This window comes from Podarcis muralis, chromosome 15 (assembly GCF_964188315.1).
Source record: "Podarcis muralis chromosome 15, rPodMur119.hap1.1, whole genome shotgun sequence".
NCBI classification, from domain to species: Eukaryota; Metazoa; Chordata; class Lepidosauria; order Squamata; family Lacertidae; genus Podarcis; species Podarcis muralis.
In genome coordinates, this window is record NC_135669.1 from 34,207,532 (window position 1) to 34,234,821 (window position 27,290).

The 27,290-nt window shown below is 45.7% G+C and overlaps 2 protein-coding genes across 22 annotated transcripts in view; both read left to right on the plus strand.

Annotated features, from left to right (window-relative positions):
• GTF2IRD1 (GTF2I repeat domain containing 1) overlaps positions 1-9,802 on the plus strand; it is a 90,908-nt gene extending 81,106 nt beyond the window's left edge. For all 7 annotated transcript variants that reach the window (XM_028707435.2, XM_028707434.2, XM_028707429.2 and 4 more), the window contains 5 exons: positions 2,655-2,732; positions 5,100-5,292; positions 6,792-6,829; positions 7,128-7,264; positions 9,685-9,802. In XM_028707435.2, the coding sequence (XP_028563268.2) occupies positions 2,655-2,732; positions 5,100-5,292; positions 6,792-6,829; positions 7,128-7,264; positions 9,685-9,753 (515 nt within the window). In that variant the 3' untranslated portion in view covers positions 9,754-9,802. The remainder of the gene's footprint in view (positions 1-2,654; positions 2,733-5,099; positions 5,293-6,791; positions 6,830-7,127; positions 7,265-9,684) is intronic.
• An 8,884-nt stretch (positions 9,803-18,686) lies between these two features.
• Positions 18,687-27,290, plus strand: part of GTF2I (general transcription factor IIi) — a 57,000-nt gene continuing 48,396 nt past the window's right edge. For 9 of the 15 annotated variants that reach the window (XM_077919620.1, XM_028708583.2, XM_028708587.2 and 6 more), the window contains exons 1-3: positions 18,690-18,795; positions 20,109-20,140; positions 26,730-26,772. In XM_077919620.1, the coding sequence (XP_077775746.1) occupies positions 26,760-26,772 (13 nt within the window). In that variant the 5' untranslated portion in view covers positions 18,690-18,795; positions 20,109-20,140; positions 26,730-26,759. Of the gene's footprint in view, positions 18,842-20,108; positions 20,141-26,729; positions 26,773-27,290 lie in introns of all 15 variants that reach the window. The other 6 variants (XR_003703962.2, XM_028708589.2, XM_028708594.2 and 3 more) reach the window with 6 other exon arrangements.

The following is a 27,290-nucleotide window of genomic DNA, read 5'->3' on the forward strand; positions in this document are numbered from 1 at the left end:
GCAGAGCATAAGGAATCAGATGGTCCTTTAGGTACTTTGGACTCAAGCTGTGCTGAAGCAGCTGGGCCTGACAAGCGGGAGAGGGCGGTCATACTCACATCCTGCCCACTGGCAGTTCTTGTGTCCTCAAGAGCAACATAACCAGTGACAAAGGCTGCATTAGCACCCTAGGGTACTTCCATGATGATGGGATTTTTGTGACCTTGCCCACCACTATGAGTCTCAATGATGGAACGAGAGCAGTCAGCCCCTTGGTGCGCAATGGCACCTTCTGAAGCACACCGGCGACTCCTGAAGCACACCGGTGGCCCAACCATTTCCCCCATTGGTGGTGCGCAGCTGGGGACGCACCACAGCTGGGGAAAGTCTTGTTCAGCCTGCATAGCTGTCTTTTTGAGGCCTGCCTCTGCCGTCAGGAGGGGCTTGAGCAGCTGTGCCAAAAGCCAAGGTTTCAGAAAGAAACGGTCCAGACTCCTCTGTCCTTGCGTTACACCCAATATTCACTGCCTGAGGCAGGTGCAGGGAACCTGCAGCCCTCCAGGTGGTGCTGTACTACAACTCCCATCAAGCACTGCCAGCAGCCAGGCATTATGGGGATTGTAGTCCAACAGCAGTCAAGAGCTGCTTGGTGTGAGGCAGCTTCCTTTGCTTGGTGCTGTTTCAAACCGAGCAAAAAAACCAACCGTGTGTTTCAGTCCAGAGTTTCCTTTCTTTGTCTGCTACCATCAACATACCCACGTCTGCCAAACTGAGCATAAGTGGCGTGAAGCTCAAAGAGTGAAGGGGAGGCCGAGCCCCTTTCCTCCGGATCCTTCTAAATCCTTCAGGACATCCTTCCACCCCGATAGCATGAAGAGCTGCAGACCCGGGTGGCAACAGGCCATAGATCGTCTTCCCCCCCAATCTGGTGCCCTTCTGGGTGCTTTGGACTACAACTCCCATGACTCCCGGCAAAACTGTGCTGGCTGGGGCTGATGGGAGTTGTAGTCCAAAACGTCTGAAAGGCACCAGATATGGTTGTCATAAAGTGGAGGGTGGTGGAACCTCCTACCCAGAGGACCAGATCTGTATCTGCCCTACTAATACCCAGCTCTACCTCTCCTTTAAATCAGAACCGGTGAAGGCAGTGAAGGTCCTGTGTGAGTGTCTGGAGGCAGTTGGAGGATGGATGGGAGCTAACTGATTGAGGTTGAATCCTGACAAGACAGAAGTACTATTTTTGGGGGACAGGGAGCGGGCTGGTGTGGAGGACTCCCTGATCCTGAATGGGGTAACTGTGCCCCTGAAGGACCAGGTGCGCAGCCTGGGAGTCATTTTGGACTCACAGCTGTCCATGGAGGCGCAGGTTAATTCTGTGTCCAGGGCAGCTGTCTACCAGCTCCATCTGGTACGCAGGCTGAGACCCTACCTGCCCGCAGACTGTCTTGCCAGAGTGGTGCATTCTCTAGTTATCTCCCACTTGGACTACTGCAATGCACTCTACGTGGGGCTACCTTTGAAGGTGACTCGGAAACTGAAATTAATCCAGAATGCGGCAGCTAGACTGGTGACTAGGAGCAGCCACCGAGACCATATAACACCGGTTCTGAAAGACCTACATTGGCTCCCATTACGTTTCCGAGCACGATTCAAAGTGTTGGTGCTGACCTTTAAAGCCCTAAACTGCCTCGGTCCAGTATACCTGAAGGAGCGTCTCCACCCCCATCATTCAGCCCGGACACTGAGATCCAGCGCCAAGGGCCTTCTGGCTGTTCCCTCGCTGTGAGAAGCCAAGTTACAGGGAACCAGGCAGAGGGCCTTCTCGGTAGCTGCACCTGCCCTGTGGAACGTCCTCCCGTCAGATGTCAAGGAAATAAACAACTATTTTGAAGGCAGCCCTGTTTAGGGAAGTTTTTAATGTCTGATGCTGTATTGTTTTTAATATTCGGTTGGAAGCCGCACAGAGTGGCTGGGGAAACCCAGCCAGGTGGGCGGGGTATTTATTATTTTTATTATTATTATTATTATTATTATTATTATTATTATTATTATTATTTTACTCCTCAAGCACCAAATGGCCTGACATCAGATGACCCACACCTTCAAACTGCCTTGCAAATTTTTAATTTGTTTGTATGTTAAATTTATATGCTACCCTTCATCCGAGCCCGGGGCTTCGCAACTATGACGTAGTGAATTGAGCAGAATGGGAGGCAAAAGGCAGGGAGGGGGCCAAATTTTGGCCTTGCACAAAACATCCGGCACTGCCCAATTCCAATTGGGAGCAAAGGGCGAAATGCCTCCCACTCCTCACATCAAAGTCTTGATGCAGCTCCTACACGCAAGCTAGACAATTAGCCAGTGCACTGTAGTGGTTAGAGTGTCGGACTGCAATGTGGGAGACCAGAGTTCGAATCCCCACTCAGCCATGAAGGTCACGGGGGCCAGTCACCCTCAGTCTAGCCCACCTCGCAGGGTTGTTTTGGGGAGAAAATGGGAAGACGTGCGTACGCCACCTTGAGTTCCTTGGAGGAAAGGCGGGCAATTAACGTAATGAGCTAAAATAAACCAGGCAGGGGCAAACTACGTGTCACATGCAGTAGGTTATATCAGCAACCGGATGGGTGGGAGGAAGAGCTCCGAAGGTTACAGCTCCCTGTTTCCTGTCTCCGCAGACGAGGACGACGCCAACCGCTTAGGCGAGAAGGTGATTCTCCGAGAGCAAGTGAAGGAGCTCTTCAACGAAAAATACGGTGGGTTGCCTTGCTCTGCGAGCGACAATAGATCTGCTGTGGTGGCGCTGGTGGTCAGAAAAAAAAGTTTTTGCCTGGTGCCCAGTGATATGTAATGATGGCTCCAGGAGAACCTCCCCGGGAAAGCATTCTATAAGCAGGGGGCCACCACTGAAAAGGCCGTCCTCCTCTTTCCCAATGGAAGAGGGCCTCAGTGGACGACTACAGGGTCTGGGTTGGTTCCTGTGGGGAGAGGTGAATAATTTTGGAATCACGGGGAATGCGGGCAGAGTGCAACTCAGCGAGGCAAAGAGGCAGAGGCCTGTGGTGTCTCCAGCAATAGGAAGGCTCGAGAAGGAGGCCTTGTGTACAGTGGTGCCTCGCAAGACGAAAAGAATCCGTTCCGCGATTCTCTTCGTCTAGCGGTTTTTTCGTCTTGCGAAGGAACCCCATTAGCGGCTAAGCGGATTAGCGCTATTAGCGGTTTAGCGGCTTAGCAGCTATTAAAGGCTTAGCGGCTTGGCTGCTAAAAGGCTATTAGCGGCTTAGCGGCTTAGAAAAAGGGGGGGGGAGCGGGAAAAAAATGGCAAGACTCGCAAGACATTTTCGTCTTGCGAAGCAAGCCCATAGGGAAATTCGTCTTGTGAAGCGCATCGCAAACGAAAAACCCTTTCGTCTAGCGGGTTTTCCGTCTTGCGAGGCATTCGTCTTGTGGGGCACCACTGTAATCTGGCCTCCTAAACCCCAGCAATTGCTGGAGTTATTTGTGAGAAAGCTTCAGGGGTAAACCCTGAGGAAAACTCCATAGTGCCCACTGCCTTGCGGGACATCTTTGGGAGGAGAAAAGGCTAAGTCTCTTAAGACAACCTTGTACGCCTCCTTCCAGCAACTCCGGCAGCCAAGCTGGTGCCAAACACATTGCTCTTCTTTCCTTTGGATCACCTCAGTGAGGTTGAGAGGGGGGTGGGGTGGTCCTGTTGTATGGGGAGCCCAGGTCGCCTTGCTCCCCAGGGAGGTCAGTCCGATGCTTCTAACGCAACAAAAACAACACAGGAGGCAGCAGTTATGAGTTAGTGGTCTCTGCCACTACAGCAGACACTGGGATTCTACAGGGGGTTGACTTCACTCCTGGGTGGCACACTCCATTGTCGCTCGAGACAAACAATACAGTGGTACCTCAGATTGAGAACTTAATTCGTTCTCTCTCATGAACTGGGCAGAAGGAGGCAGCAAGCAGACTTGGAAGTAGCAGAGAGATATGCATGGTGTAGAGTGGTACTGTGCTGGTCCAGGGGGGAGGTAGCCGTGGGGCGAGGTCCAGGACCTGAGTTGAGGGTCGGCAGACAGTCCTCCATGGGCGAAGCAGGATCTAAAGCGAGGAGCCGGGCAAGGACAGGAACTCTGGAGGAACAGGACTGGGTGCTGGCCGAAACAGCTCTTCAACGACGTTGCTCCCGCAACCTGGGACCGGGCTGACTGGCCTTTATCTTCTCTGAGGCCAGGGGCGGCCCCGGCCCCCAGGAGACCCGCCTCTCCTGGCCTTAAGGCGAGCACTCCTCCTGGGAGAAACCAGTTCCCTTCGCCTCTCTGCCCTGAGCCTCTGCAGTTCAGGAGAGGCTGGAGGGTTACTGGACCCAGGGGGAGACTCACCTGTAGGCACTGTGTCCTCAACCACCTCCGGAGCCAGAGTGGATTCACCTGGTGTCTGCTCCTGAGGATCCGGCACAGGTGCAGGCCCTTCAGATTCAAGGCCCTGCCCCGGCTCAGCCGGTCCTGGAGGCTGGGACTCCTGTGCAGGCTGGGATTCCTCCAGTTCAGCCTCTGAATCGGATTCCCAGGCCATCACAGGTACCTCGGGTTACAGACGCTTCAGGTTAAAGACTCCGCTAACCCAGAAATAGTACAGTGGTACCTCGGGTTAAGTACTTAATTCGTCCCGGAGGTCCGTTCTTAACCTGAAACTGTTCTTAACCTGAAGCACCACTTTAGCTAATGGGGCCTCCTGCTGCTGCTGCGTTGCCGGAGCATGATTTCTGTTCTCATCCTGAAGCAAAATTCTTAACCTGAGGTAATATTTCTGGGTTAGTGGTGTCTGTAACCTGAAGCGTCTGTAACCCGAGGTACCACTGTACACCATGCATATCTCTCTGCTACTTCCAAGTCTGCTTGCTGCCTCCTTCTGCCTAGTTCATGAGAGAGAACGGGCAGTAGCCGACTAACTTTTACTCAGAGTTCGCAGTTACGGTTTAGGACCAGCTTTTTCCAGGGAGGTTTCGGAAACCGCAAACAGGATGGGGACCAGGCCGTTTCCATTTCCGCTGTGAGACGTGGCAGGGTTCTCCATCTTGGGCCTTTTGCATCCTGCTATACCCTCTGCTGTTGTTTCAGGAGAAGCTCTGGGCCTGAACCGACCCGTCCTGGTGCCATACAAGTTGATCAGGGACACTCCGGACGCCATCGAAGTAACCGGCCTGCCGGACGACATTCCCTTCCGAAACCCCAACACCTACGACATCCACCGGCTGGAGAAGATCCTCAAAGCCAGAGATCGTATCCGGATGGCGGTTACCAACCAGCTCCAGTAAGGGCGCCCCACCTCGCACCTCGCACCTCTGAGCGCTTCTGTTGGATATGTAATGTCGCAGCGGCCTCTGCTGGCCTGAAACCAGAACTGCTTTGTTGATTTAATTGCGGCAGAATTGCTGCAAGTGAATTTATCAGAACATACAAAAACAGGTCAATTCATTTATTCACCGCATTTTCCTCCGCAGCACCTGGGGTCAAAGCAGTTCACGATAAGAAACAGTCTAAATATGGTAGTTCAAAAACAATGGCTACTCAAAAAAAAAAAAGAAGAAGTATAGTATCGCTAGATAGCTCAGTTGGTTAGGGCGTGGTGTTGATAATACCAAGGTCGCAGGTTCAGTTCCCTTATGGGACAGCTGCACATTCCTACATTGCAAGGGGTTGGACTAGATGATCCTCAAGGCCCCTTCCAATTCTATGATTCACTAATAACATAATAGCATATGATTGCCAGTTCATTTCTGGGCCCGGTTCAGGTACTCACATTGGTGTTTAAAGCTCTCAATAACTTAGGTCCCAAATATCTGAAGGAGTGCTCCATTCCCTGGCAGATCACAAAACATTACAGACAGTTTAAAACCATTCAAAATAACAATTGCTAATTTGTACTGAATTGTTTTATTATATCTTTGTGTTGTTTTAAAAAGAAGTGGTATACAGTGGTACTGCGGGTTACATACACTTCAGGTTACATACGCCCCCGTCTCAAGGGTCAAAGGCCAAGTTAAAGAGGTGCATCTTCAGCATTCAGCACATGTGAAAAGGATCTGGGGGTCTTAGTGGACCACAAGCTTAACATGAGTCAACAGTGTGATGCAGCAGCAAAACAACTAATGCTGTTCTAGGCAGCATCAACAGAAGTATAGTGTCCAGATCAAGGGAAGTAATAGTAATGCTCTATTCTGCCTTTGTCAGAACACACCTGAGGTCCTGTGTACAGTTCTGGGCACCACAATTTAAGCTGGAGTTTATGCAGATGAGGGTGTCCAACATGATCAAGGGTCTGTGTGAGGAATGGTAGAGGATCTGTCTGGGATTATTTAGCTGTGATTCCTGCATTTCAGGGGGTTGGACTAGATGACCCTGGGGGGTGAATTCCAACTCTGCACTTCTATGATTCTGTTTCTGACAGTAGCCCACTGGGCAGGAAAGAGATGGGAGAGAGAATAGGAAACCAGGAGGGGAGGAGGAGTGCCCTTATTGACCCCGGACTGATGAGCCCTGGGGGAGTGTGGTCCTTGTCAGGATACGAAACTTGCGCATTCTGTTATACATAACTTCCCTGGGAATAAGTCAGTGGAACATACCTCTGATTGCACAGATAAAGGCACCTCCTTTGTTTTGATTCCAAGATTGTAGTCTTTTCACAGGGGCTTCCAAACTCTTCTTCGTCTGTTTCATTTCCTTAAGAATCACCATCAATCTTTCACTATGCAAATACCGCATTTTTCAATTTATCCATTCATTTTTATTTTTATTTTTTTTACACTGCAGGCCCTTTGCAGACCTAGGATCTGAGGCCAAACAGCCAGGTAAGTTGAAAAGTGAGGAGGAAGGGAGATGAAAAACAAAAACCCCAACCCCGAAACAGTCTCTCTTTGCTCGTAAGAAGATCAGAAGAATCCTGCGAGTCTCTTAAAACTTCTAGCAGGGGGAGGATGTGATTTGAAGTGGGAGAGGGGTGCTGTTTAATCCTTCCCTGCGCTCGTGGTTTCCGCACAACTAGGGCACTGAAGGTGTGTTTATTGTGTTGGAACGCAAAGTGGGGCGGGAAGCAGGAAGGGTGCTGCAGTTCCTGTTTGAACCCACGTCCCCCTTGGATGTCCCTAGAAAACGATGGCACCATTCCCAAACGGAAGCGGAAGAGGATTTCGGAAGGGAATTCTGTGTCTTCCTCTTCATCATCATCTTCCTCCTCCTCTTCAAATCTGGAGTCCACGTCATCAACCAACCAGATCTCACTTGTGGTAAATATACATCAAGGGGCTTGTTTTTGCTGAAGGGGAGGGTCAGCCTGTGTCTGGACTGCACAACCTCAGAATGTGGATTGGCCCTCCCATGACTGAACACACAGCACGTCCACTGCTTTCAAGACCCAGCATTGCCCTAAAGAGGATTCAGATTAAGAGCTTTATCAAATGCTGGTGCTGCTCAGAGTAGACCCACTGAAAATAATGGGCATTGCTAACTTACAATCACAGAATTGTAGAATTGGAAGAGGCCCCAAGGGTCTGAGAGCCAGTGTGGTGTAGTGGTTAAGAGCAGTAGACTCGTAATCTGGTGAACTGGGTTCGCATCTCCGCTCCTCCACATGCAGCTGCTGGGTGAAGTCTCTCAGCCCCACTCACCTCACATAGTGTTTGTTGTGGGGGAGAAAGGGAGGGAAGGGAAAGGAGATTGTTAGCCGCTTTGAGACTCCTTCGGGTAGTGATAAAGCGGGATATCAAATCCAAACTCTTCTTCTTCATCATCTAGTCCAACCCCCTGCAATGCAGGAATCTCAGCTAAAGCATCCATGACAGATGGCCATCCAACCTCTGCTTAAAATCTTCCAAGGAAGGAGAGTCCACCACCTTCCGAGAGAGTCGGTTCCACTGCTGAACAGTTCTTAGTGTCAGAAAGTTCTTCCTGATGTTTAGGCTGGATCTCCTCCCCTCCAGAGCAGCAGAAAACAAGCTTGCTCCATTTTCCAAGGGACGGCCCTTTAGATATTTGAAGATGGCCCTCATACCACCTCTCAGTCTTCTCTTCTCCAGGCTAAACATCTCCAACTCCTCAACTGTTCCCCATCAGGCTTGGTTTCCAGACCCTTAACCATCTTGGTTGCCCTTCTCTCCGCATGTTCTAGCTTGTGAACTGGCCTGAGATGGATTATATTTGGGGCTAGAAAAATGTCACCTAGACCCAGGGAAACCAACATGGTACCCTCCAGATATTACTGGGCAGCATCTCCCACATCTTTGGCCATTGGTGTAGCAGGCTGGGGCTGATGGAAGTTGTACTCCAACAAATTTGAGGCTACCCTTAGTCTAGACAGGACCCATTATAGAGTGCTAGCTTCCTATGAGATCCTTGAATCCCTCAGGGGTTCTTTGTTGGCTGTTTCGAGGGCTGCATCTACACAGCTATAAAAAAACATTCTGAAAATGCTCTGGAAGAAAAACCATTTTAAAGTTCACAGTGGAAAAAAACCATAGAGTTCTGATTTCAGCTCTACAGCGCCATCTGGTGTCACAGTGTTATAACATATTTATAACGTTTTATGTTTACTAATGTAGAGAGTTTGGATTTGATATCCTGCCTTTCACTCCCTTTCCCTTTCCCTTCCTCCCCCACAACAAACACTCTGTGAGGTGAGTGGGGCTGAGAGACTTCAAAAAAGTGTGACTGGCCCAAGGTCACCCAGCAGCTGCATGTGGAGGAGCGGAGACGCGAACCCTGTTCCCCAGATTACGAGACTATCGCTCTAAACAACTACACCACACTGGCGTTTTATGTTTACTAATGTAGCTGAGTCCATGTACTCATTGTGGTACATTAGCCGATTTGGTTAAAAGGCTTCTTGTTTAATAAAAGCACACAAATTAACCAGGTATAGTGCTTTTTTTTTTAATGCTTTTTAAAAAAATTAATTGCTTAAAAATCAATGAGTAGCAGGCAGTAGCTTAGAAGAAATGAAATTCCTTCTCTTCTACCAATAGTAGGACACTTTAATCCTGTATATGTGTGTGCTGTGTCTGTAGAGTGTGGGAAGTCATGTCCAGTTTTCGGTTGCGTCCCCAGCTGGCATGCCAAGGGTGAATGTGGTTTTGGGGCTAATGAAGGTTCTCAACCCTGGTTTAGCGCTGTGAGATCAAGCTCCTCCCTGCTCTCCTTTCCCAGTGTGGTTGCAAGGAGATTGGAAGCTTTGATTAACCACAGTTTCGTGTGTTAATCCAAACTGTAAACTATGGTTAATCTTAAAATGCGATTAGCAAAAACAAGCCAGCTTCATAATCTATGGTTTGAAGGTTGACTTGCTGCCATGAACCATAGTTAGCTACTAACCACTAACCATAGTAAAAGATTCATTGCAGTTTGTCCAGGTTGGGACATCTCAAAATAACATGAAATGCAAGTGAAAACTTCCATACTCCTCCTGACAGTCACACCAGGAGGAAAGGGGAACCATGCAGGTTCAAGGCTCACTGGCTCTTCTGAGTTAATGTTCAACTATGTGCAAATGTAACCATCCCGTTTGGCCCTGATGCAGCCCAATATTTGCAGTGTTGCAATTTCCTTTTGTGTTTTAATTATTATATTATATTATATTATATTATATTATATTATATTATATTATATTATAATTATTATTAATGAGTTTTCCCATCTTTTGCTTCCCCCCCAGCAATGGCCGATGTACATGTTGGACTACGGAGGTCTCAACGTTCAGATCCCAGGACCGATGAATTATTGAGACCTCATTCACTGAATTGGAACCTCAGATTATATAACACACAAACACACACACACAAAAAAAGAAATCTCTGACGATGTGTAATTTTTTGTACAAAGTGTATATTCCAATATGTATCGATGCCTTTTAGTTTTTCCAATGATTTTTACACTATATTCCTGCCGCCAGGGCCTTTTTGAATAAAAAAAAGGAAGTGTTGCCTTGCTCTTAAAAAAAAAAAAAATGTTTTAAAGTTATTGTTGACCACGTCTGCATGCTTACGGAGAAAGAAGTCCCATTGAAAACAGTAGAATGTGGTGCCAGTTTTTGGAAGCCCTACCTGGTAGCAGGCCAATTTGGGTCTCAACTTCTTACTATTATATTTATTACACAGCCTTTCACTAGAGGGTCCTGGGGTGGGTAATATAAAATACAGTATTAAAAATGATTTAAAACAAATTTCTCTTGCACTAGTAAGGTAAAGGTAAATGAACCCCTGACCATTAGGTCCAGTTGTGGCCGACTCTGGGGTTGCAGCGCTCATCTCGCTTTATTGGCCGAGGGAGCCGGCGTACAGCTACCGGGTATGTGGCCAGCATGACTAAGCCGCTTCTGGAGAACCAGAGCGGTGCATGGAAACGCTGTGTACCTTCCCGCCACAGTGGTACCTATTTATCTACTTGCACTTTGACATGCTTTCGAACTGCTAGGTTGGCAGGAGCAGGGACTGAGCAACGGGAGCTCACCCCGTCACGGGGATTCGAACCACCGACCTTCTGATCGGCAAGTCCTAGGCTCTGTGGTTTAACCCACAGCGCCACCCGCGTCCCTCACTCTCTTGCACTAGAGTGGGTACTAAAATACATATATCTTGAGTGTTCAGAGGCCAAGGCAGGGACTGGTCCCTACCGTCCACTAGTGGGCATTTCAGGATTCTAGGTGGGGGTTCTATGGCAGAAGCTGAATCCTCCTTCCATCGAGCACTGGTGGGCAGTAAGGAAATTTTACCATCAAGAAAGATGCATTAGTGGGCGGTAGGTATAAAAAGGCAGTGGTGGAGGAACCCTCTCCAGCACCTGGGGCGGGACAAACCGCCTGGTGGTGCACACACAACGTCCCATACGGACTGCGCATGTGCAGACGCCATATGAGCGGCGCCCATACTAACTGTGTGTGTGCCCTTGGCTGCTCTACAGCTGGGGGGGGGGGCAGTGGGCCATCTTGTCACCCCCCTGTAAAAAGGTTGACTACCCCTGGGCCAAGGCAAAGAAAGTGTGTCTTCAGCATATGAAAGCTGTACAATGAAGGTGCCAGATGCAAGGAGAGAATTCTACAGCTCAAGGACTGCTGCAGAAAATGTCCTCTCCTGGGCTACCACCACCTTCGAGCTTCTGAGGGTCCCCACCTGCTGGTCTTAACACCCAAGAGGGTCTGTAGGGCCTGTTAAGCATCTCTTGGCCTAGTTTTTGGCCCATGGAGGTGCAGCTGATGGAAGCAGCTGAATGTCACAAGCTCCAGGGGGGTCTGTCCAAGGAGAGTCAAGCCTTTGACCAAACACCCAAGAGAGCATAGCCCCAACAAGCCCAGGTCAAGCACAGATAGTCAGCTTAGGTCCAAAAGGTGAACCAGAAACAAGGTCAGGGAACAGTCCAAGGTCAATCCGAGACAGTGAACTAGAAGCACATCCAAGAAGTCAGAGATTAAACAACTAGAAGGCTCAAGAGAGAGGTCTTATCTACTGCAGCCTCCTAAACCACCTCCTAAGCATAGCTGCTGGTCATGAAGAGATTCCTTACAAAGACACTTGTGTCCGTTGTAGTCAACAATATTGTGTCGCCATTCTTTGGCCTGGACCCAAAACTTTTAGGCTTGGTTCTCTTGAGGACTTTTCCTCCTCTGACAATTTCAGGGGTGCTTCATCAGGTAGCAACTTGGGGGTCCCCTCAGCATTGGATTTGGGGGCTCTGCCTGCTCCTCCTCAAGGTCCTCAACCTGTGAGGTGTCTTGTTCGTCTTCAGAGGACTCCATGCCTGGTACCAGGCCAGGTCAGGGCGGCTTACAGCACATAAAACATTGTAAAATATTAGACATTGAAAATTTCCCAATACAGGGTTGCCTTCAGATGTCTTCTAAAAGTCAGATAGTTGTTTATTTCCTTGACATCTGATGGCAAGGCACCACTACCGAGAAGGCCGTCTGCTTGGTTCCCTGTAACCTCACATCTCGCAGAGAGGAAACCGCCAGAAGGCCCTCAGAGCTGAACAATGGTGGTGGAGACGCTCCTTCGGTTACACTGGGCTGAGGCATGGTGGCAGAAGGCCTCGTTGCGCCTGCCCGCGGTGGTGGCAGCTCCCCGGGCCTTATGGCCTCCTCCCAACACGTGTGACGTCACACGTGTTGCACGTGTGATGTCACACGCGTGCAACGAGCCCCCGCAATGCTGTGCATAACTCGCCGCCTTTGGTGGTATCGCAGTGGATATTAGGCCTTTCTCCTAAACCAGGTCTTGCATTGCTGGTGCCCCAGATGAACACAAGTGTTGCTCATATGTAGTCAGGCTTGGATTCTATGGAAGGCTTTCATAAGGAATCTCTCTCTCTCTCTCTCTCTGCCAAAATTGCAAGAGAATCCCATGATTGCTTTATTACTGTTTTCCCTCTGCTGCTAATTCTTGCTGTTTCCCACAATCATCCATCTTTTCACTTGTCTCCTGCTTTCCACGCAAAGCTTCTGTATATAACATAATTATATGCAGAAGGGACTTTTTGCTTCATTGCAATTAAGAGACGGGAGCTGCAGTTCTTCCAACCCCCCTCCACGCATCCTTTTACAACTTTTGAAGGAGTTTGCCGGTTTATTTGTTCACGTTGCACATGCTTGCACGCTCCAAATTCAATCACAATCCTTGTTAGAAGTGGCAAAACATGAAACGGGTTTATTAAGAAAGGAAGGGGGGAAAGAGTAACCCGAGCAGATGGCATCTCAATGGAGCTTAATTAAAGAATGACAGCTTTGATTAAAAATGTTCCTTGGAAAGCGACAGCACTGAGGTGTTGGAGAAAGCGGGTAAGCAGAATCTGCAATCTTGCCAAGAGCTTGAGAATCACCACTGCAGTGGGGTGAGGGATCAATCTACTTTTGAGCAGAACTTGGTGGGATACAGCCCTATGTATTTATTTATTTGCATTTATTATTCCGTTTACATCCCATTTTACATGCTTCTCCCTCCAAGCAGCTCATGGTGGCATGCAAACTTTTAACTGCACGACAAGCCTGTGCAGTAGGTTAGGCTGAGAAATAGTAAATGGCCTCAAAAGTCAATCAGTGGGCTTCACGGCTGAGGGGGGATTTGAACCCTGGTCTCCCAGGGACGCGGGTGGCGCTGTGGGTAAAACCTCAGCGCCTAGGACTTGCCGATCGCATGGTCGGCGGTTCGAATCCCCGCGGCGGGGTGCACTCCCATTGCTCGGTCCCAGCGCCTGCCAACCTAGCAGTTCGAAAGCACCTCCGGGTGCAAGTAGATAAATAGGGACCGCTTACTAGCGGGAAGGTAAACGGCGTTTCCGTGTGCGGCTCTGGCTCGCCAGAGCAACTTCGTCACGCTGGCCACGTGACCCGGAAGTGTCTTCGGACAGTGCTGGCTCCCGGCCTCTAGAGTGAGATGAGCGCACAACCCTAGAGTCTGTCAAGACTGGCCCGTACGGGCAGGGGTACCTTTACCTTTACCTCCCAGGTCCTAGTCCAGCACTCTTAACTGCTACACCACAGTCCTACTCAATTGTATCCTTTGTAAGTCCTGCTCAGAACAGACCCATTGAAAACAATAGGCATAACAAACTTGGGTCCATTATTTCAGTGGTCCTGCTGTGTGCAAACCTTAGTTGGAAATCACCAATCAGAAGTATTTCACATACATTAGCCATGCCACATTAATTTCACTCTGAGTAGGGCTAGCATTAGCTACGACTCTGTATTCTGTTTACAAAAATATGTATATACCACTGTGTAAAATGCACACGCCGGGGATCAAACCCTGAGATTTAAGGGTCTCACACTCTGCCGACTGAGCTAGCAGTCATAAATAGATATTCTAAAGATACATCACTATATACAGCAATATAAAAGCATAAAACTAAATAGTAAAACTATAAACAGTTAAAAGCAAAAAGCAATTAAAAACATATATCTATCTTGAGCAGCACACAGGGCACAGATCTAGGCACAGATCCCTCCTTTACAGGTTGGAAGAAGCCTAGTTCTCACAAAAATGGCACCCTGGTGTCAGGGCCAGGCAGTGGGCAGCAGCCCGAGATGGACAAGGGACCAGGAGCTGTAGGAAAACCAAAGGACTAAGGAGGCGGCGAGATGGACGTTAGGATCAAAGTAAAATTGAAGCTGCAGGAACCTGTCAGAGCTCAAGAGCTTGTTACTCTAGCAAATGGCAAACTGAACTGGAAGTCTGTTTATAGTCCACCCCGTTCAGGAAGAGCCAATGGCCAGTTTGGGTGGGCGGAGTCAGCCTAGGTGCCCACTGGCAATTTCCGAGACTCATCACATGGGGCACCAGAAGGCCAGTAGCTTCAATCAGGTGCAGATGGTGGCAGGCTCCAGGGGTCAGCAAGCTTTTTCAGCAGGGGGCCGGTCCACTGTCCCTCAGACCTTGTGGGGGGCCGGACTATATTTGGGGGGGGGGATGAACGAATTCCTATGCCCCACAAATAACCCAGAGATGCATTTTAAATAAAAGCACACATTCTACTCATGTAAAAACACCAGGCAGGCCCCACAAATAACCCAGAGATGCATTTTAAATAAAAGGACACATTCTACTCATGTAAAAACACGCTGATTCCTGGACCATCCGCAGGCCGGATTTAGAAGGCAACTGAGCCAGATCCAGCCCCCAGGCCTTAGTTTGCCTACCCATGCCCCAAGTCTATTGCTACCTCCCTCTCATGTCTGGATGACCACATAATGTACATAATGTGGAAAAATATCTGAGTTCGCTGACTCCTTGATGAGCTAATAAAGTTATTGTCACTCACAACCCAAATCCTTAGGAATGTAAATGAAATGAAGCCAAAAAATACCAATATGTAACCCAGATTTATTAATCACCAATCGTCATTATTAGGAATCATAAAATGTGGGGGGAAATAAGCAAGTGAAACAAATGAAAAATAATACCATACTTTTTTTTAACTTTCTCTAATGAGATAGCTAGACCTGATGGGCTCTATTGTATTGTGAGACCCTCTAATTACAGAGGTTCTGCAAAGGAGGTGCACTCTGTACATGCCCATGTGCAGAGGCTCATAGTTCCTACTGAGCTTTTTCTCACCACCATATACCGGTAAATGTTGGATGTTTCTTTTCTACTCTGCTCCCAAATCTTGGCCTCAAGACCTTTTCAATAGCCAGGAAGAGGTGTTCACCCAGATACGTTGAGAGCTTCACCCTGGCACACTGGGGAGAATGATATAAAGTGCCCCAGTTGGCGCCTTTATACTCATAGAATTGGATGGGACCCCAAGGGCCATCTAGTCCAACCCCCTCCAATGCAGCGATATTTTACCCAACATGGGGCTTGAACCCATGTCCCTGAGATGAAGAGACTCACGCTCTGCTGACTGAGTTATTCCAGCCTAATGCATTATATGCACATGCTATAGGGGTTAGGAACCCAAGAAGATCCTGCTGGATCAGGCCAAAGGAGACCCATCTACTCCATCATCCTGTTCTCACGGTGGCCAACCAGATGCCTGTGGGAAACCTTCAAGCAGCACCCAAACACAAAAGCACTCTCTCCACCTCCCGCCATGTCGTGGCTTCAAGCAACTGGTATTCAGAAGCATTGCTGCCTCTGATTATGGAGGCAGAGCCATAACTATTGTGGCTAATCGCCACTGAGAAGCCTTATCTTCCATAAAATTGTCCAACCTAAGATGGGGCCCACCCCATAGTTTGACAACTGTGTGAAGAAGTGGAAAGAAGCAGAAGTCCCAGCAAAGGAAGAATGGATATAAAGAATTTATGGAATATGCAGAAATGGCGAAACTTACCGGAAGAATAAGAAATCAATACTGTATAACTGTGTGTGTGTGTGTGTGTGTGTGTGTGTGTGTGAATGGAAATAGTTTATTGAATATTTACAGATAAATTATAAACAAATAAAAACATAACATTGGCAGGCTTATTGTAATAACCTGCAGTTTCATAAGAGTATATATTTAAAGAAGATGAATAAATGAGCAAATTAAGTTAATTTGGATATGCAGAAGCTATTAAAAACAAATTTAAGGAACCGCAGAAAGAGGGGGAAGGAAGTCAAGGTTTGAAATGTCAACATGATTGTAAAATTAGTGAAATGTATAAAATTAGTGAAATGTATAAATTTTAAAAGTACAATACATTAAAAAATAAGTACTTTATTTTATCTGTCCCAAATCTTCCAGCTTCTTTAGATGCCCATGAGTTCCAGTCTTATGAGGGAGAAAAAAAACTTCTCTCTCTCCACTTTAATATTTACAATACAGTGAGGGTATATGTGGTATTAGAGGAGGGATAGTATCTCTGAGAGCGGGGACACATCCTGCTCCTTCTGGGTTAGTTTATCCATCTTTGCTGCCCACCCTGCACTCAGTTCTCACCAGTGGCTCCTAGATGTCAGCATTGCAACAGCAGGAAACGGCTTTGACTGGTCGGCTAAACCAGGTGAGTGTAGCTGGTGATGGGTCTCAAACCCTCAATGCGTTAAGGACTTCCCCTGCATGTGGCAGATTGAATGGACAAGGCCAATAGTGGGTTCAGTGGTCCAGAAGGCAGTTTCTGTATGGGCTGTAGAGGGAAGTGAGGGGCAGATGGAGCTCATCAACCTGGGAAGACAGCCCATCTAGGAAAAGGAAAACTCTGATCCTAAACCTCCGCTGCCTTGAGGGTCATCTTCAGGAGAAGAAAAAGCTGAGGAGTAGCACAATTCTGGAGTGGAGTTCCTAAGACGGTTGGATGGTGCCTTGTATGCCTCTTGCGAGACAGACGGATGTCAACAACAGTACAATGACACACGCTTACTTATAGGTAAGCACAGCTGAGCCCGGTGGGACTTATTCACAGGGTGTAAGAAGGGAGTGATTTCCACTCCCTTTGTGAAGTGTATTCATTGCAATCGGTACTGTTTACATTCTGCTGCAGGCCAGTTTCTGCCAAATACTAGTTATCCATCTCCCTGTTTGCTATTTAATGTGACTTGCATAACTATTTATACAAATTACATTGCTGACATTCATTTCAATGTAAAGGAACCATCAACGCCATGTGAAAAAAGCAGTTTAATTAAGCATTATATCTGTGGACAACAATGATGTGAATATCAATTGCATTTGCTTGACTGATTTATGTTCGTGACATAACATGCAAACTGCACCAATTTCCGCTTCATTTTTAATTGAAATTCTCCAGCTTCTCTGCCCACTCATCCTGTGAATAAGCCCCACTGGGGACTTACTTTTGAGTAGATATATGTATAGATAGGATTGCGCAGTCAAGGTGAAACCCTAATCTTGTTTACCAGGGAGTAAGCTTCACCGTACTGTACACTCTAACCCTTCTTTTCTTCTGAATAGAAAACCTTGTGCAATACAGGAAAGGAAATCTTGCAAAGGTGGTATTTCCATTTCTCATCACTAAGCAAAATAGGACAGTGATTTAACTAAAACATAGGGGCACTTGGATCTGTCCTCTCAGATTTGATGAAGGTTTGGGGAGAAGAAACATATATACAGTACTGTATATGTATATGTAAATATTGCCCTCGCTATCCTTAAAATGTTTTCTCTTTGTTGTTATAGAATAGTAACAGTAATTTTTGGAATTCCCACTCTTTACATTGTCTATATAAATATTTCACATTATTGTTGATGATGCAGCAGTGTAAGACAAAACACTTAACCGTATCAATGAGTATTATGCATTTATTAAAACTATAGGCTGTATCCAGTATTAGTCGTAGTCTTGACTCCTTGAAATCAACTTTTGTCCATTTATTTGAATGGGTTGCCTCTGAGTAGTACTTCCCTGGGTACAATCCTACATTCAAATTATCAGAGGGAAACCATGAAAAGTTGCAATACTAATCCCAAAAATTATAGTGTCATGCACATATTGCGATTTTTTTTAAAAAAAGAACAGAATAAGCAACATAATATTTTACATGCATTTAAAATGTTTCTAGACCTCAACACTTTGGCCGGGAAATGTTCAGGCAACATCTTAAAAATGCTTTCTTTTTTGTTTCTTTTTGTATAAATTAATGCCAGGGCATTTTAAAGGCAGTTAGATTTGCGGCGGGATGGGGAGTGCTAAGAAACAATCCCCGGACAAGGTTTAAAGCGGGCAAAACAAAGCCACGCATCTCGCCTTGCCAGGGCGCACCCTCAATGGAGGACGAAGAAGAAACGGCCTGGTCTCGCCAAGCCTCCTGCCTCTGCAGCAAGATTCCCTCATTGTGCACGGGAAAAGAGGGCGGGATTTATTTTTTGTGCCAGTGCATTACACACACACAGAGCAATTCAGGTTATGTTTTTGTTTTGTGCTGTGCATCTAAAAAATAATAATAATGCAGTGACTTACAATCCCATTATATATTTTTTTGCAATTACCATTACTATTATTTTTATTTTATTTTTTTAAAAATTCCTTCCCAAGTGCAAGGAGCTGCTGGAAAGCAACGCCGCCTGGGCCCTGCACAGCCATGTTGTTTCTCCCTCCCCCCTTTTCCCAGGTCCTCGTTGATCGACTCTCTCCGGCCCTTAAAAAAAAGAGAGGCCAACGCAGCCCCTCGCTGCTCGGCGCGGTGCTTCCTGGGAGGCGTAGTCTTCCCGCCGAATCCAGGCCGCTCGGAGGCGCCTCGGGAGAACTACATGGCCCAAGGCCGCCATGCGGCGGCGGGGCATGCGCAGAAGCGCCTCCCTTCCCCGAGAACGGGTGAGGGGGGAAAAGGGAAAAAAAAGAGAGAGAGATTCGAGGTCTTCGCTCTCCTCCCCCTCCTCCGGTTCTGGGTTCAGGGTGAGCCGTTGAGCGCAGGGCCCGCGCGCCGCCCCGAGACTTGAGGGTGGGTGAGGGGGCGGGAAACGCGGCGGGGGGGGGGACTTCTCCACAAAGAGGGAGGGAAGGGGGAAGGCGGTAATCCCGAGCTTTTCCGCAGGCGGCAGAAGTGCAGGGACGGTTTTTTTAATATATAAAAAAATATTTATTTAATTTCGCCATCCGACGCTTCTCTTTCTTCTCTCTCTCTCCCGATTCTCCTCAGTGGCGACGAGTGAGTGGGGGAGGGGAAGGAGGGGGGAGGGGCGAGAGGAGGAAGGTGGGGGAGGGGAGGCCTCGGCCTATCTCTAGATATCTCTCTATCTCTTATCTATAAAATGCCTATTAACCTGCCCATGTGTGGTGGAGGAGGAGGAGGAAAGAAATTGCTCTTCCCCAATTTCTATTTTTGGTTTTTTTTCCCGAGGGGGAAGGGCGCTATTCTTTGTTCTTGGGGGTTTTATTTTAATATTTATATTCCCTACCTCCACACTTTTCTCCATTTTTTACTTATTTGTTTATTGCGTGCGAAGGGGGGGGGGAGGTAGGGGCATTGTTGTTGTTGTTGGGAACTTGATTGAACATGTTTCATTGGGTGTTTTTATCCTGCTGTGAGCCGCCCTTCTTGGGGTGAAGGGCAGCATACAAGTTGCATAAATAATAATAATGTTCTGGCACTTTTCCCTCTTTCTCTCTTCGCCCCCAATTTTCCATCGTGTTTATCCGCCTGGGGTGGGGGGACGAAAGAGGGTTGGGGCATTATTATTACTGTTAGGAACGTCATTTAAAGATGCTTTCGCACTTTTCCTCCTCCCTTTCCTCCCATTTTCCTTTTGTGACGCTGGAAAGGAAGGGAGGTTGGAGCTTCATAATTGTTACAAACTTATTTTTTTAAAAAAAGCACCACCCTTTTCCTTTTCCTCCCATTTTCCATTTTTGGGGGGCAGGGTTGGGACACCATTATTGTTACAATATTTAGGAACTTGATCTTAAAATGTCCTTTTTTATTTTGGAGAGTGGGGGTCAATTTTTTCCTCCAGGGTGTTGGGCAGAGGAAGAGGGAACCACACTGAGCCCTTGTTATTGGGAACCTAATTAACATTTTCTCCTTACACTTTGCCATTTTGCTCCTATTTTCCATTGGGGGACGTTGAGAAGGATCCCCTGCCCCTATTTTTCTGGATGTGGGAGAGGAAAGAAGGTTGAGGTTTTATGACGGTTGTTGCTTTCATAAGAAACTTCATTAAAAAATTTTCTCTTTACACCTTTCTTCTCCCTTCTTTTCCCATGGGAAGAAACAACAACAAGAACTCCCAGTGCAAAAGAAGTAGGTTGTTGATGTTATTAGGAGCGTATTTAAGAATTTCTTAACTCTTTCTCCTCCCATTATCTATTATGGGAAACAGGAGGACCAAATGTTTCCAGTGGGGGGGGGGCAGGAGGAAGACAGACAGAGGCTCTATTGTTGTTGTTGCTATTATTACTAACTTAATAATTTCTCAATTCTTCCCTGGTCTCCCATTTTCTGTTGTGGGTGAGAAGAAGCCCTGACTGAACTAATTTTTTTGGGGGGAGGGGAACAACGGGGAAAGATTGAGGCTGTATTATTATTATTGTTGGTGTTTAGTAATAAAAAAAATTCCTCACACTTTTTCTTCTTTCTCCCCAACCCATTGAGGGGGAGAGGAAAGACTTCTAGTTTTTCCAGAGTGGGAAGGAAAGGTGGATGGGGGACGCGTTGTTATTGTTAGGCACTTAAAGAAAAAAATCTTCTTATACTTCCCCCATTTTTCAATTGAGGGGGTGGGGTGGACTGAGCCATTAATAATATTAGGATTGACCCTTTATTATGGTTATTATTATTATTATTATTATTATTATTATTATTATTATTATCCACCCTTCGACCTAAGGTCCCACAGCAATTTGAAATAAAATATCAAAATAGTTGAAAACAAATTACAATCACATGAATAGGGTGGGTTCCAGCGTATGAGGGAATGCTGTAACTTAGGGGGTGCCACAGAAAATAGCCTCTCCAAGTGCCACCCTGAAGCAGCCTATTATTACACTATTATTATTATTGTTATCATCATCATCATCAACAACAACAACATTCACTTCATATTAGTATTTCTTTACAGCCTCCCCCCCTCAAATCTCTAGAGGAGTTTCTTAAGGGGAAACTGAGGGTTATATCCAGTGTTAGTCTTACTCAGAGTAGACCCATGGAAATTAGGCCTAAGTTGGTCATGTCCGTTAATTTCAATGTGTCTACTCTGAGCCAAGCTAACATTGGCTTACAACCCTGAGCCTCTATTATTATCAACAATAATAATTTATCTTCACACTTCCTCCAGTCTTCATAGAGGGAGTAAATACTTTTCTTACCTATTTTTCTGTAGGGTGGGGAAAATATAGCCTCTGTTTTCGTAGTCATTGTTGATAGGAAGGTGACTTGAGCCTCTCTTTTTGTTAAAACACTAATAAAGACTCAAACCACAACTTCCTGGTAGTGTAAGGAGTAATGTTTTAGTTAATAATAGTAATAAATAATAAGACTTTCACTTTGGAAAGTTGACTAGGAAAGTTCTCTTGCCTACTCTCCCATCTCACAGAGAATTTGAGATAGTCCGAGTAGAAATAATTTCTTTTTCCTTGCACTCATTTCCCCCACCCCAAAAAAAATTATCCATGGGAAAATAACATTCTTAGTCTGTATTTGCATGTATGTTTGGAAAGCCAACTGAGGAAGACTTCAGTGGATAGGTTTTTTGTGGGGGCGGGGAAGTGTGGAGAAATAATTATAAAATTTCTTTTCCCTCCCAGTTATCTGGGAAGGCCTTCCTTAGCCAGTTTTCCACAGTAACAATACCAGAGGTTCGTTTCCACTCTGGAAATTAGGCTAAGGCAGTCCTTGTGTGGGATGGGATGGGCAGTGTGGTGACTGGGGCCTGGCTCCGTAGCTTGAAAGTCTGCAGCCTCTGACCCACAAGTCTTGACTCTAGGTACTTGTGAGTCGGAGGCTGAGGCTTTCAAGCTAAGGAGTCAGACCAGGTGCAGGGCTGTGAGCCTCCTGCTAGTAATCACAGACTCAGAATTGTAGAATTGGAAGGGACCCCAAAGGTCCTCTAGTCCAACTTCCCTTCAGTGCAGGAATGTCAGTCCCCTGCCCAATTTGAAACCATACCCGACCCTGCTTAAGCTTTGCAAATGTGCAAGCAGCTTTATTGCTGAGGAAGACAACTGAGGGTGAGGAACATGGGTATGTAGGGCCAGAGCCTGAACCACTCATGAACCTCATCAGTCCAGCTGGCAGAGAGTGCAGCATGCCTGAGGCTAGGGAATTGAGAAGTGCTCCTTGTCTGGCCAGAGGGTTGGCCCTTTAAGAGAGTAGAGTTAGTCACAAGGGGGTGGAGCCTGAGAGAGGTAGCCTGAGAGCAGGAGCTTAAAAAGGCCCAGTCTGCTCTCAGCCTTTCCCCAGAGCAGATTGCTCACTGGGAGCTATCCGTGGTGCTGGTTGGGCAATTGCAGGCCAGCCTTGCCTACTCTGTGGGTGTATTATTATTATTATTATTATTATTATTATTATTATTATTAATTGAGTTTATACACCGCCCTATGCCCAGAGGTCTCGGGGCGGTTCACAGAACAAATTAACCTCTATTCATAAATTAGCATCTATTCATCCTTCTGATGCAATCCCAACTTTTAAGAGGTTTGACAATTTTATCTAAGATATTTGTTTACTGCCCTTCATATAAATAACCCAGGACAGCATTCAGAACTGCAACCTGTCATAAAAAGAAAGAGGAGGAAAAGAAAGAGGAGGAAATACATGTATACATGTGTAGCAGAACATACCAGGCAGTGTGGAAAATAAATTACAGTGGTACCTTCATTCTGGAACTTAATCCGTTCCGGAAGTCCATTCAACTTCCGAAACCATTCGAAAACCAAGGCGCGGCTTTCGATTGGCTGCAGGAGCTTCCTGCACTTAATCGGAAGCCGCATCGGACATTTGGCTTCCAAAAAGCGTTTGCAAACCGGAACACTTCCTTCCAGGTTTGTGGCATTTGGGAGTCGATTTGTTCAACAACTAAGCCTTTCGGGAACCAAAGTACCACTGTACTGTTTTCCTCTTCACACACACCCTGCTGCCAAGTCTACAAGCTTTCTCAGTCTCCCCCCCCCCTTTTTTTTTTTTTGCTGAGGCCTGAGTAGTTGTTGTGATGCCTCCCTGAAAATTTGCTTGTCCTTCCACTATGAAGTGGGTGGTGCACAAGAATGATAACTAAATAATTATTCCTGAAATGATAGTAAAATAATGGCACTTTCTCCTCAAACTCTCTACCTGCCTCACAAATGGGCTAAGGAGCCCTTTCCCCATATAGGGAATGGAGGGGCAGTAGGAAGAGGGGGGAAATAGTCTTATCGTCAAACTCTCCTCCCATTCCATATGTGGGGAAGGGCTTTCTTACCCTATTTCTAGGCGGAGGGGTTTCATCCAGTGTGTTGATAATAATTTAAAAATGCAATAATCAAATTGAGCTTTCTTCTCTATATGCACATCTTTATTCCCTTGGTACAAGGGAACAGCTTCCATAGTGAATCTACCAGGAAGAATAAAGGGTGGGTGGGGAAGAATTAAGTTTCATTATTATTGTTTGCTGAATTTATTTCTCTTTCCCCTACCAAACATTATAGTGTTTATTTGTGTGTAGACTTCCTTGGTGAATTACATTGGGTGGGTGTGGAGCCCCTGTACTGTATTGTTTTTGTTGTAATCTTTATTCCACTCTGGTTGCTACATTGTGGTGCTCCCAGCATATTTGTTTCCATATGTGTATCTGTTTTCTACCCTACCCCCACCCTCAGCACCAAATCATAGTGGCCAGAACAACAACTTTTTTTCCAATTACCCTCCCAAATCTGAAGGAAGCCTCCCCTTTTTTCTTTGTTAATTGCCTTTTAAAATAAAGTTCTATTTCTGGAAGGAAGGCTATTTTTGTTCTTTCTCTCCTCCCAAAAGAATCTTCCCACACAAGTTAATGTATTATAGATAGATAGAGATAGACACACACACACACACACACACACACACACACACAATGTTTTCAAAGTTTTTGGTGGGATTGTTTTAAATTTTGGCACAGAGCCTGGCATAAAAATAAAAAAGGAATGCTGTGAGCCCCTTCTGGAGAATTCCTTTCAAAAAGTAGGATACCTATTTAATAATTAAAATAGTGCAGATATATTTTCTTTATAATACTTTATCCGTTATTTGTTATCAACTCCCCCCCCCCCCAAAAAAAAATCTGTGTCCTGCAGTGCACTGTTTTTCTTATTTAGCTGAAGCTTTTCTCCTCACACCACATCAGTGGTAGGAAATTTGCCTACATATTGTGCAAAGAGAAGATAAACAAAAAATCCCTTCCCATAGTTCCTACGAGTCCAGTTATCTTTAGATGGTAAACTGTTCCTTTAACTTTTCAGTGGCCTTGTGTACATTAGCTAAAAGTTGGTAAAATGAATGTGGCAAATGTTTGTGTGGTAGTCAGGTATGCTTAAGATTGCAGCCTGATCTTACACATGTTTTTTCAGAAATAAGTCTCCACTCTGTTCAGTGGGTCTTACTCCCAAGTGTGTAATAGGATTGTAGTCTTAGTCTGTTATCTCTTCTCTCCCCGCCTCCAATATTTCTAATGGGGATGTAAGTATGCTTCTTTTCTTCTTCCTGCTATGCATAGTGGAACCTTTCAGTTATCTTCTCCCCCTGCCCAGAGTCAATATGCTTGGCGGAATGATAAATATGGGGATGATACTTTTTTTTCACCTGTCGCTTCCCACTGCAGAATTTCCTAATGGGGATCTCCATATATATCCTCCTGTTACTGCTTTATTTAGGATAGAGCTGTCTACCCCTACTCACCAAAATAATCCTTGTAGCGTGTGTGCTGAAAGTGGGAAAGAAGTTGTCTAAATATACACCTCTGCTTCCACAGTAACTTCTGAGTGTTCCCCAGCTTTTTGTGTTGCTCCTTTAGACATTTTATTCCCACTCTTTGTGTGTGGTTTTTATCTTTTCATATTGTTTCTTCAAGAAGAAGTAACTTCTCTTCTTCCCCCACCACTTGCACCTCCGCTTTCCCAGACCACAGTTCCTAATTGGCAAATGAAAAGGGAGTACTGCATTATTTGAGTATGGCTGGATGTTCTTCATCATCACATGTATTCAGTGGGCCAAAGGACTTGCTTTAAATACAACATCCTTTCTGCTTTGACCTTATTAGAAGTCCTTTCTTTGTTCTGTTTTCTCCTTTCTGTGTTCCCCTCTTCCCCATTTCTCATTTAAGAAAAGGCCTTGAATCTTCTCACAGCTTGCAACCCGCCCTGCCCCCACTCCATATAAAGATAAAGGAAGCATGTTTTGAGTAAACACTAGTGATGCTGGGGAACACTAATCCCCACTCATACACTTTGTTCCTGAAACCTATCCTTAAACATAAATCTGTTTTAAAAGAAATTATTTGATTATCCCTTTTAGAGGAGTTGGACTGTAACCCACAACTTCTTGATATTTTGATGTATGTTACCTAAATTCTCCACTGTTCTAACTACAGATGGAGAGAGACTTTCCCCTGTAATTCTTTTCTTCTCCAGATAGTCAATTTGTTGCAGCAAGTAGCTGCAGTACTTGCTCTTGGAGACTTGGGATCTAATCCCTGATGTTACTTAGAATTTTTAGATTGACACTTGGGATATGTGTATGTGTGTGGCTTGCAGATGTATTGCCACCTTTTAAAGTCTGTTACTTCCTGCAAATTTAATTATTGTAGTGGTACAGAAGTCTTGATCAAGTGTTGTTTCCTTCAGAATAGCATGCAAGTATGTCCAGGCCAGTGTCCTCCATCTTAGAAAGTATTCTATTCCTAGTGCTAATTTTGCTATATTGGTGATTTGTTTATCACACCTGTATCCTGCATTTCTTTCAAAAAGTGTACATTAATTACTTCATAAATGGGGTGTTCCCAAGAGACCTTAGTGGCCTCTGTGGAAATTTCAGCCTAGGTCTTCCTGATCTAAGCCCTGCCTTCTGCAATCTATGAAGCAAATACTGAATCACCTACTTTTTGAAAAATCCTCTAATTTCTAATACTCTTTGCTTCTAATCTAGACTTTCAGAATTGCTTTAAGAATGTTTTTGACCTATAGAGGGGTTTGGGGGGGTGCGGGGTTCACAAAAAGGTGTTGAGAGCAAAATGAAAAGGGTTGTTCATTATTACATTTGCAGGCTTGATGTGTTGGCCTCAGAAAGAAAGTGGCCCAGATTTCACAGACCTAAGTAAATGCAGGGAATCCAGGTATCATCCCCACTGTCCCCCAGCACCTCTCTTAAAGTGACATGATTTTTCATGCAGCATATTTTGAGAGGCTAGGAGAGTGCAATTTCACCTGCTGTTCATTTGCAAAGTATGCTATGGATAGTGGTTGCAACTCACAAGTCCAACTTCCCGGCATCTGAGCCATTTGAACTAGTTTCTTACTGCCAAAGTAAACAGCCTAGCTGCCTGTGGATATCCTTGTTGCCTTCCAAAATTTCGTATTGTACTGTTAGGTAGCATAGATTCCCCAATCCGCAAAGCTTCCCACCCCATTTCATTTGCATCTCAATCCAATGCGTGTTTACACAGAAGTCCCACAAAGTGATGTGGGACTTAGTAAGTACGTTTAGGTTTGTATTGTACTGGCCAGAAAAAGTTTTGGTGCTTCACATTAAAAATGTGTGTTTTTCTGTGTCTCCTCCACATTCCCTTGTCTGTCTGGAAAAGTCCCAGATTTTTAGAAACAATTGTTTGAGCTTTCTTTGCTCAGAAAATATGATCACTTTTCAGTTGTGCATTTTTCTGTTTCAGGTTCCATTTTAGCTGTGCAGAATTCTTGTAATGCAGAGAATAGGTATGAAAATACAAACTGGACTTTCATTAGCTTTTGAAAATAAGATGTGAGAGATACTGTATTTGCAGTTGGTACCCACGTGTTGTTACCAATGAACTTATGAAACAGAACCTTTTCTACAGAAGAATAAAGCAGTAATTTTTCCCACCCCGCATCGCTGGAGCAAATGAACGGTTGACTCCAAATGCTGGCATCAAGGGTATATCCTTTATCAGCCACAGTTTGGTTTATCAGAAAGGTCAGCAGGATCTTTCATTATTGAGAACCATGGTAGAAGCCTGGGCTGAACAACAGGTAGCGTTTCTATCACACAGCATAATAGAGTGCAGAATATAGAACACTCCAAAGTCTGATCATTTTGGTCATAATCCTGTCCAGTTTTATTGGCAAAATACTGAAAAAACTTTGGAAGTTTTTAAGTCCCAATAAATACATTGACTTAGAAAATGATACAAGTGGCTTTTTGAGTGGGCCCTTATCATAATCAAAAGGAAGAGGCCCATTTTTAGGAGAGATAA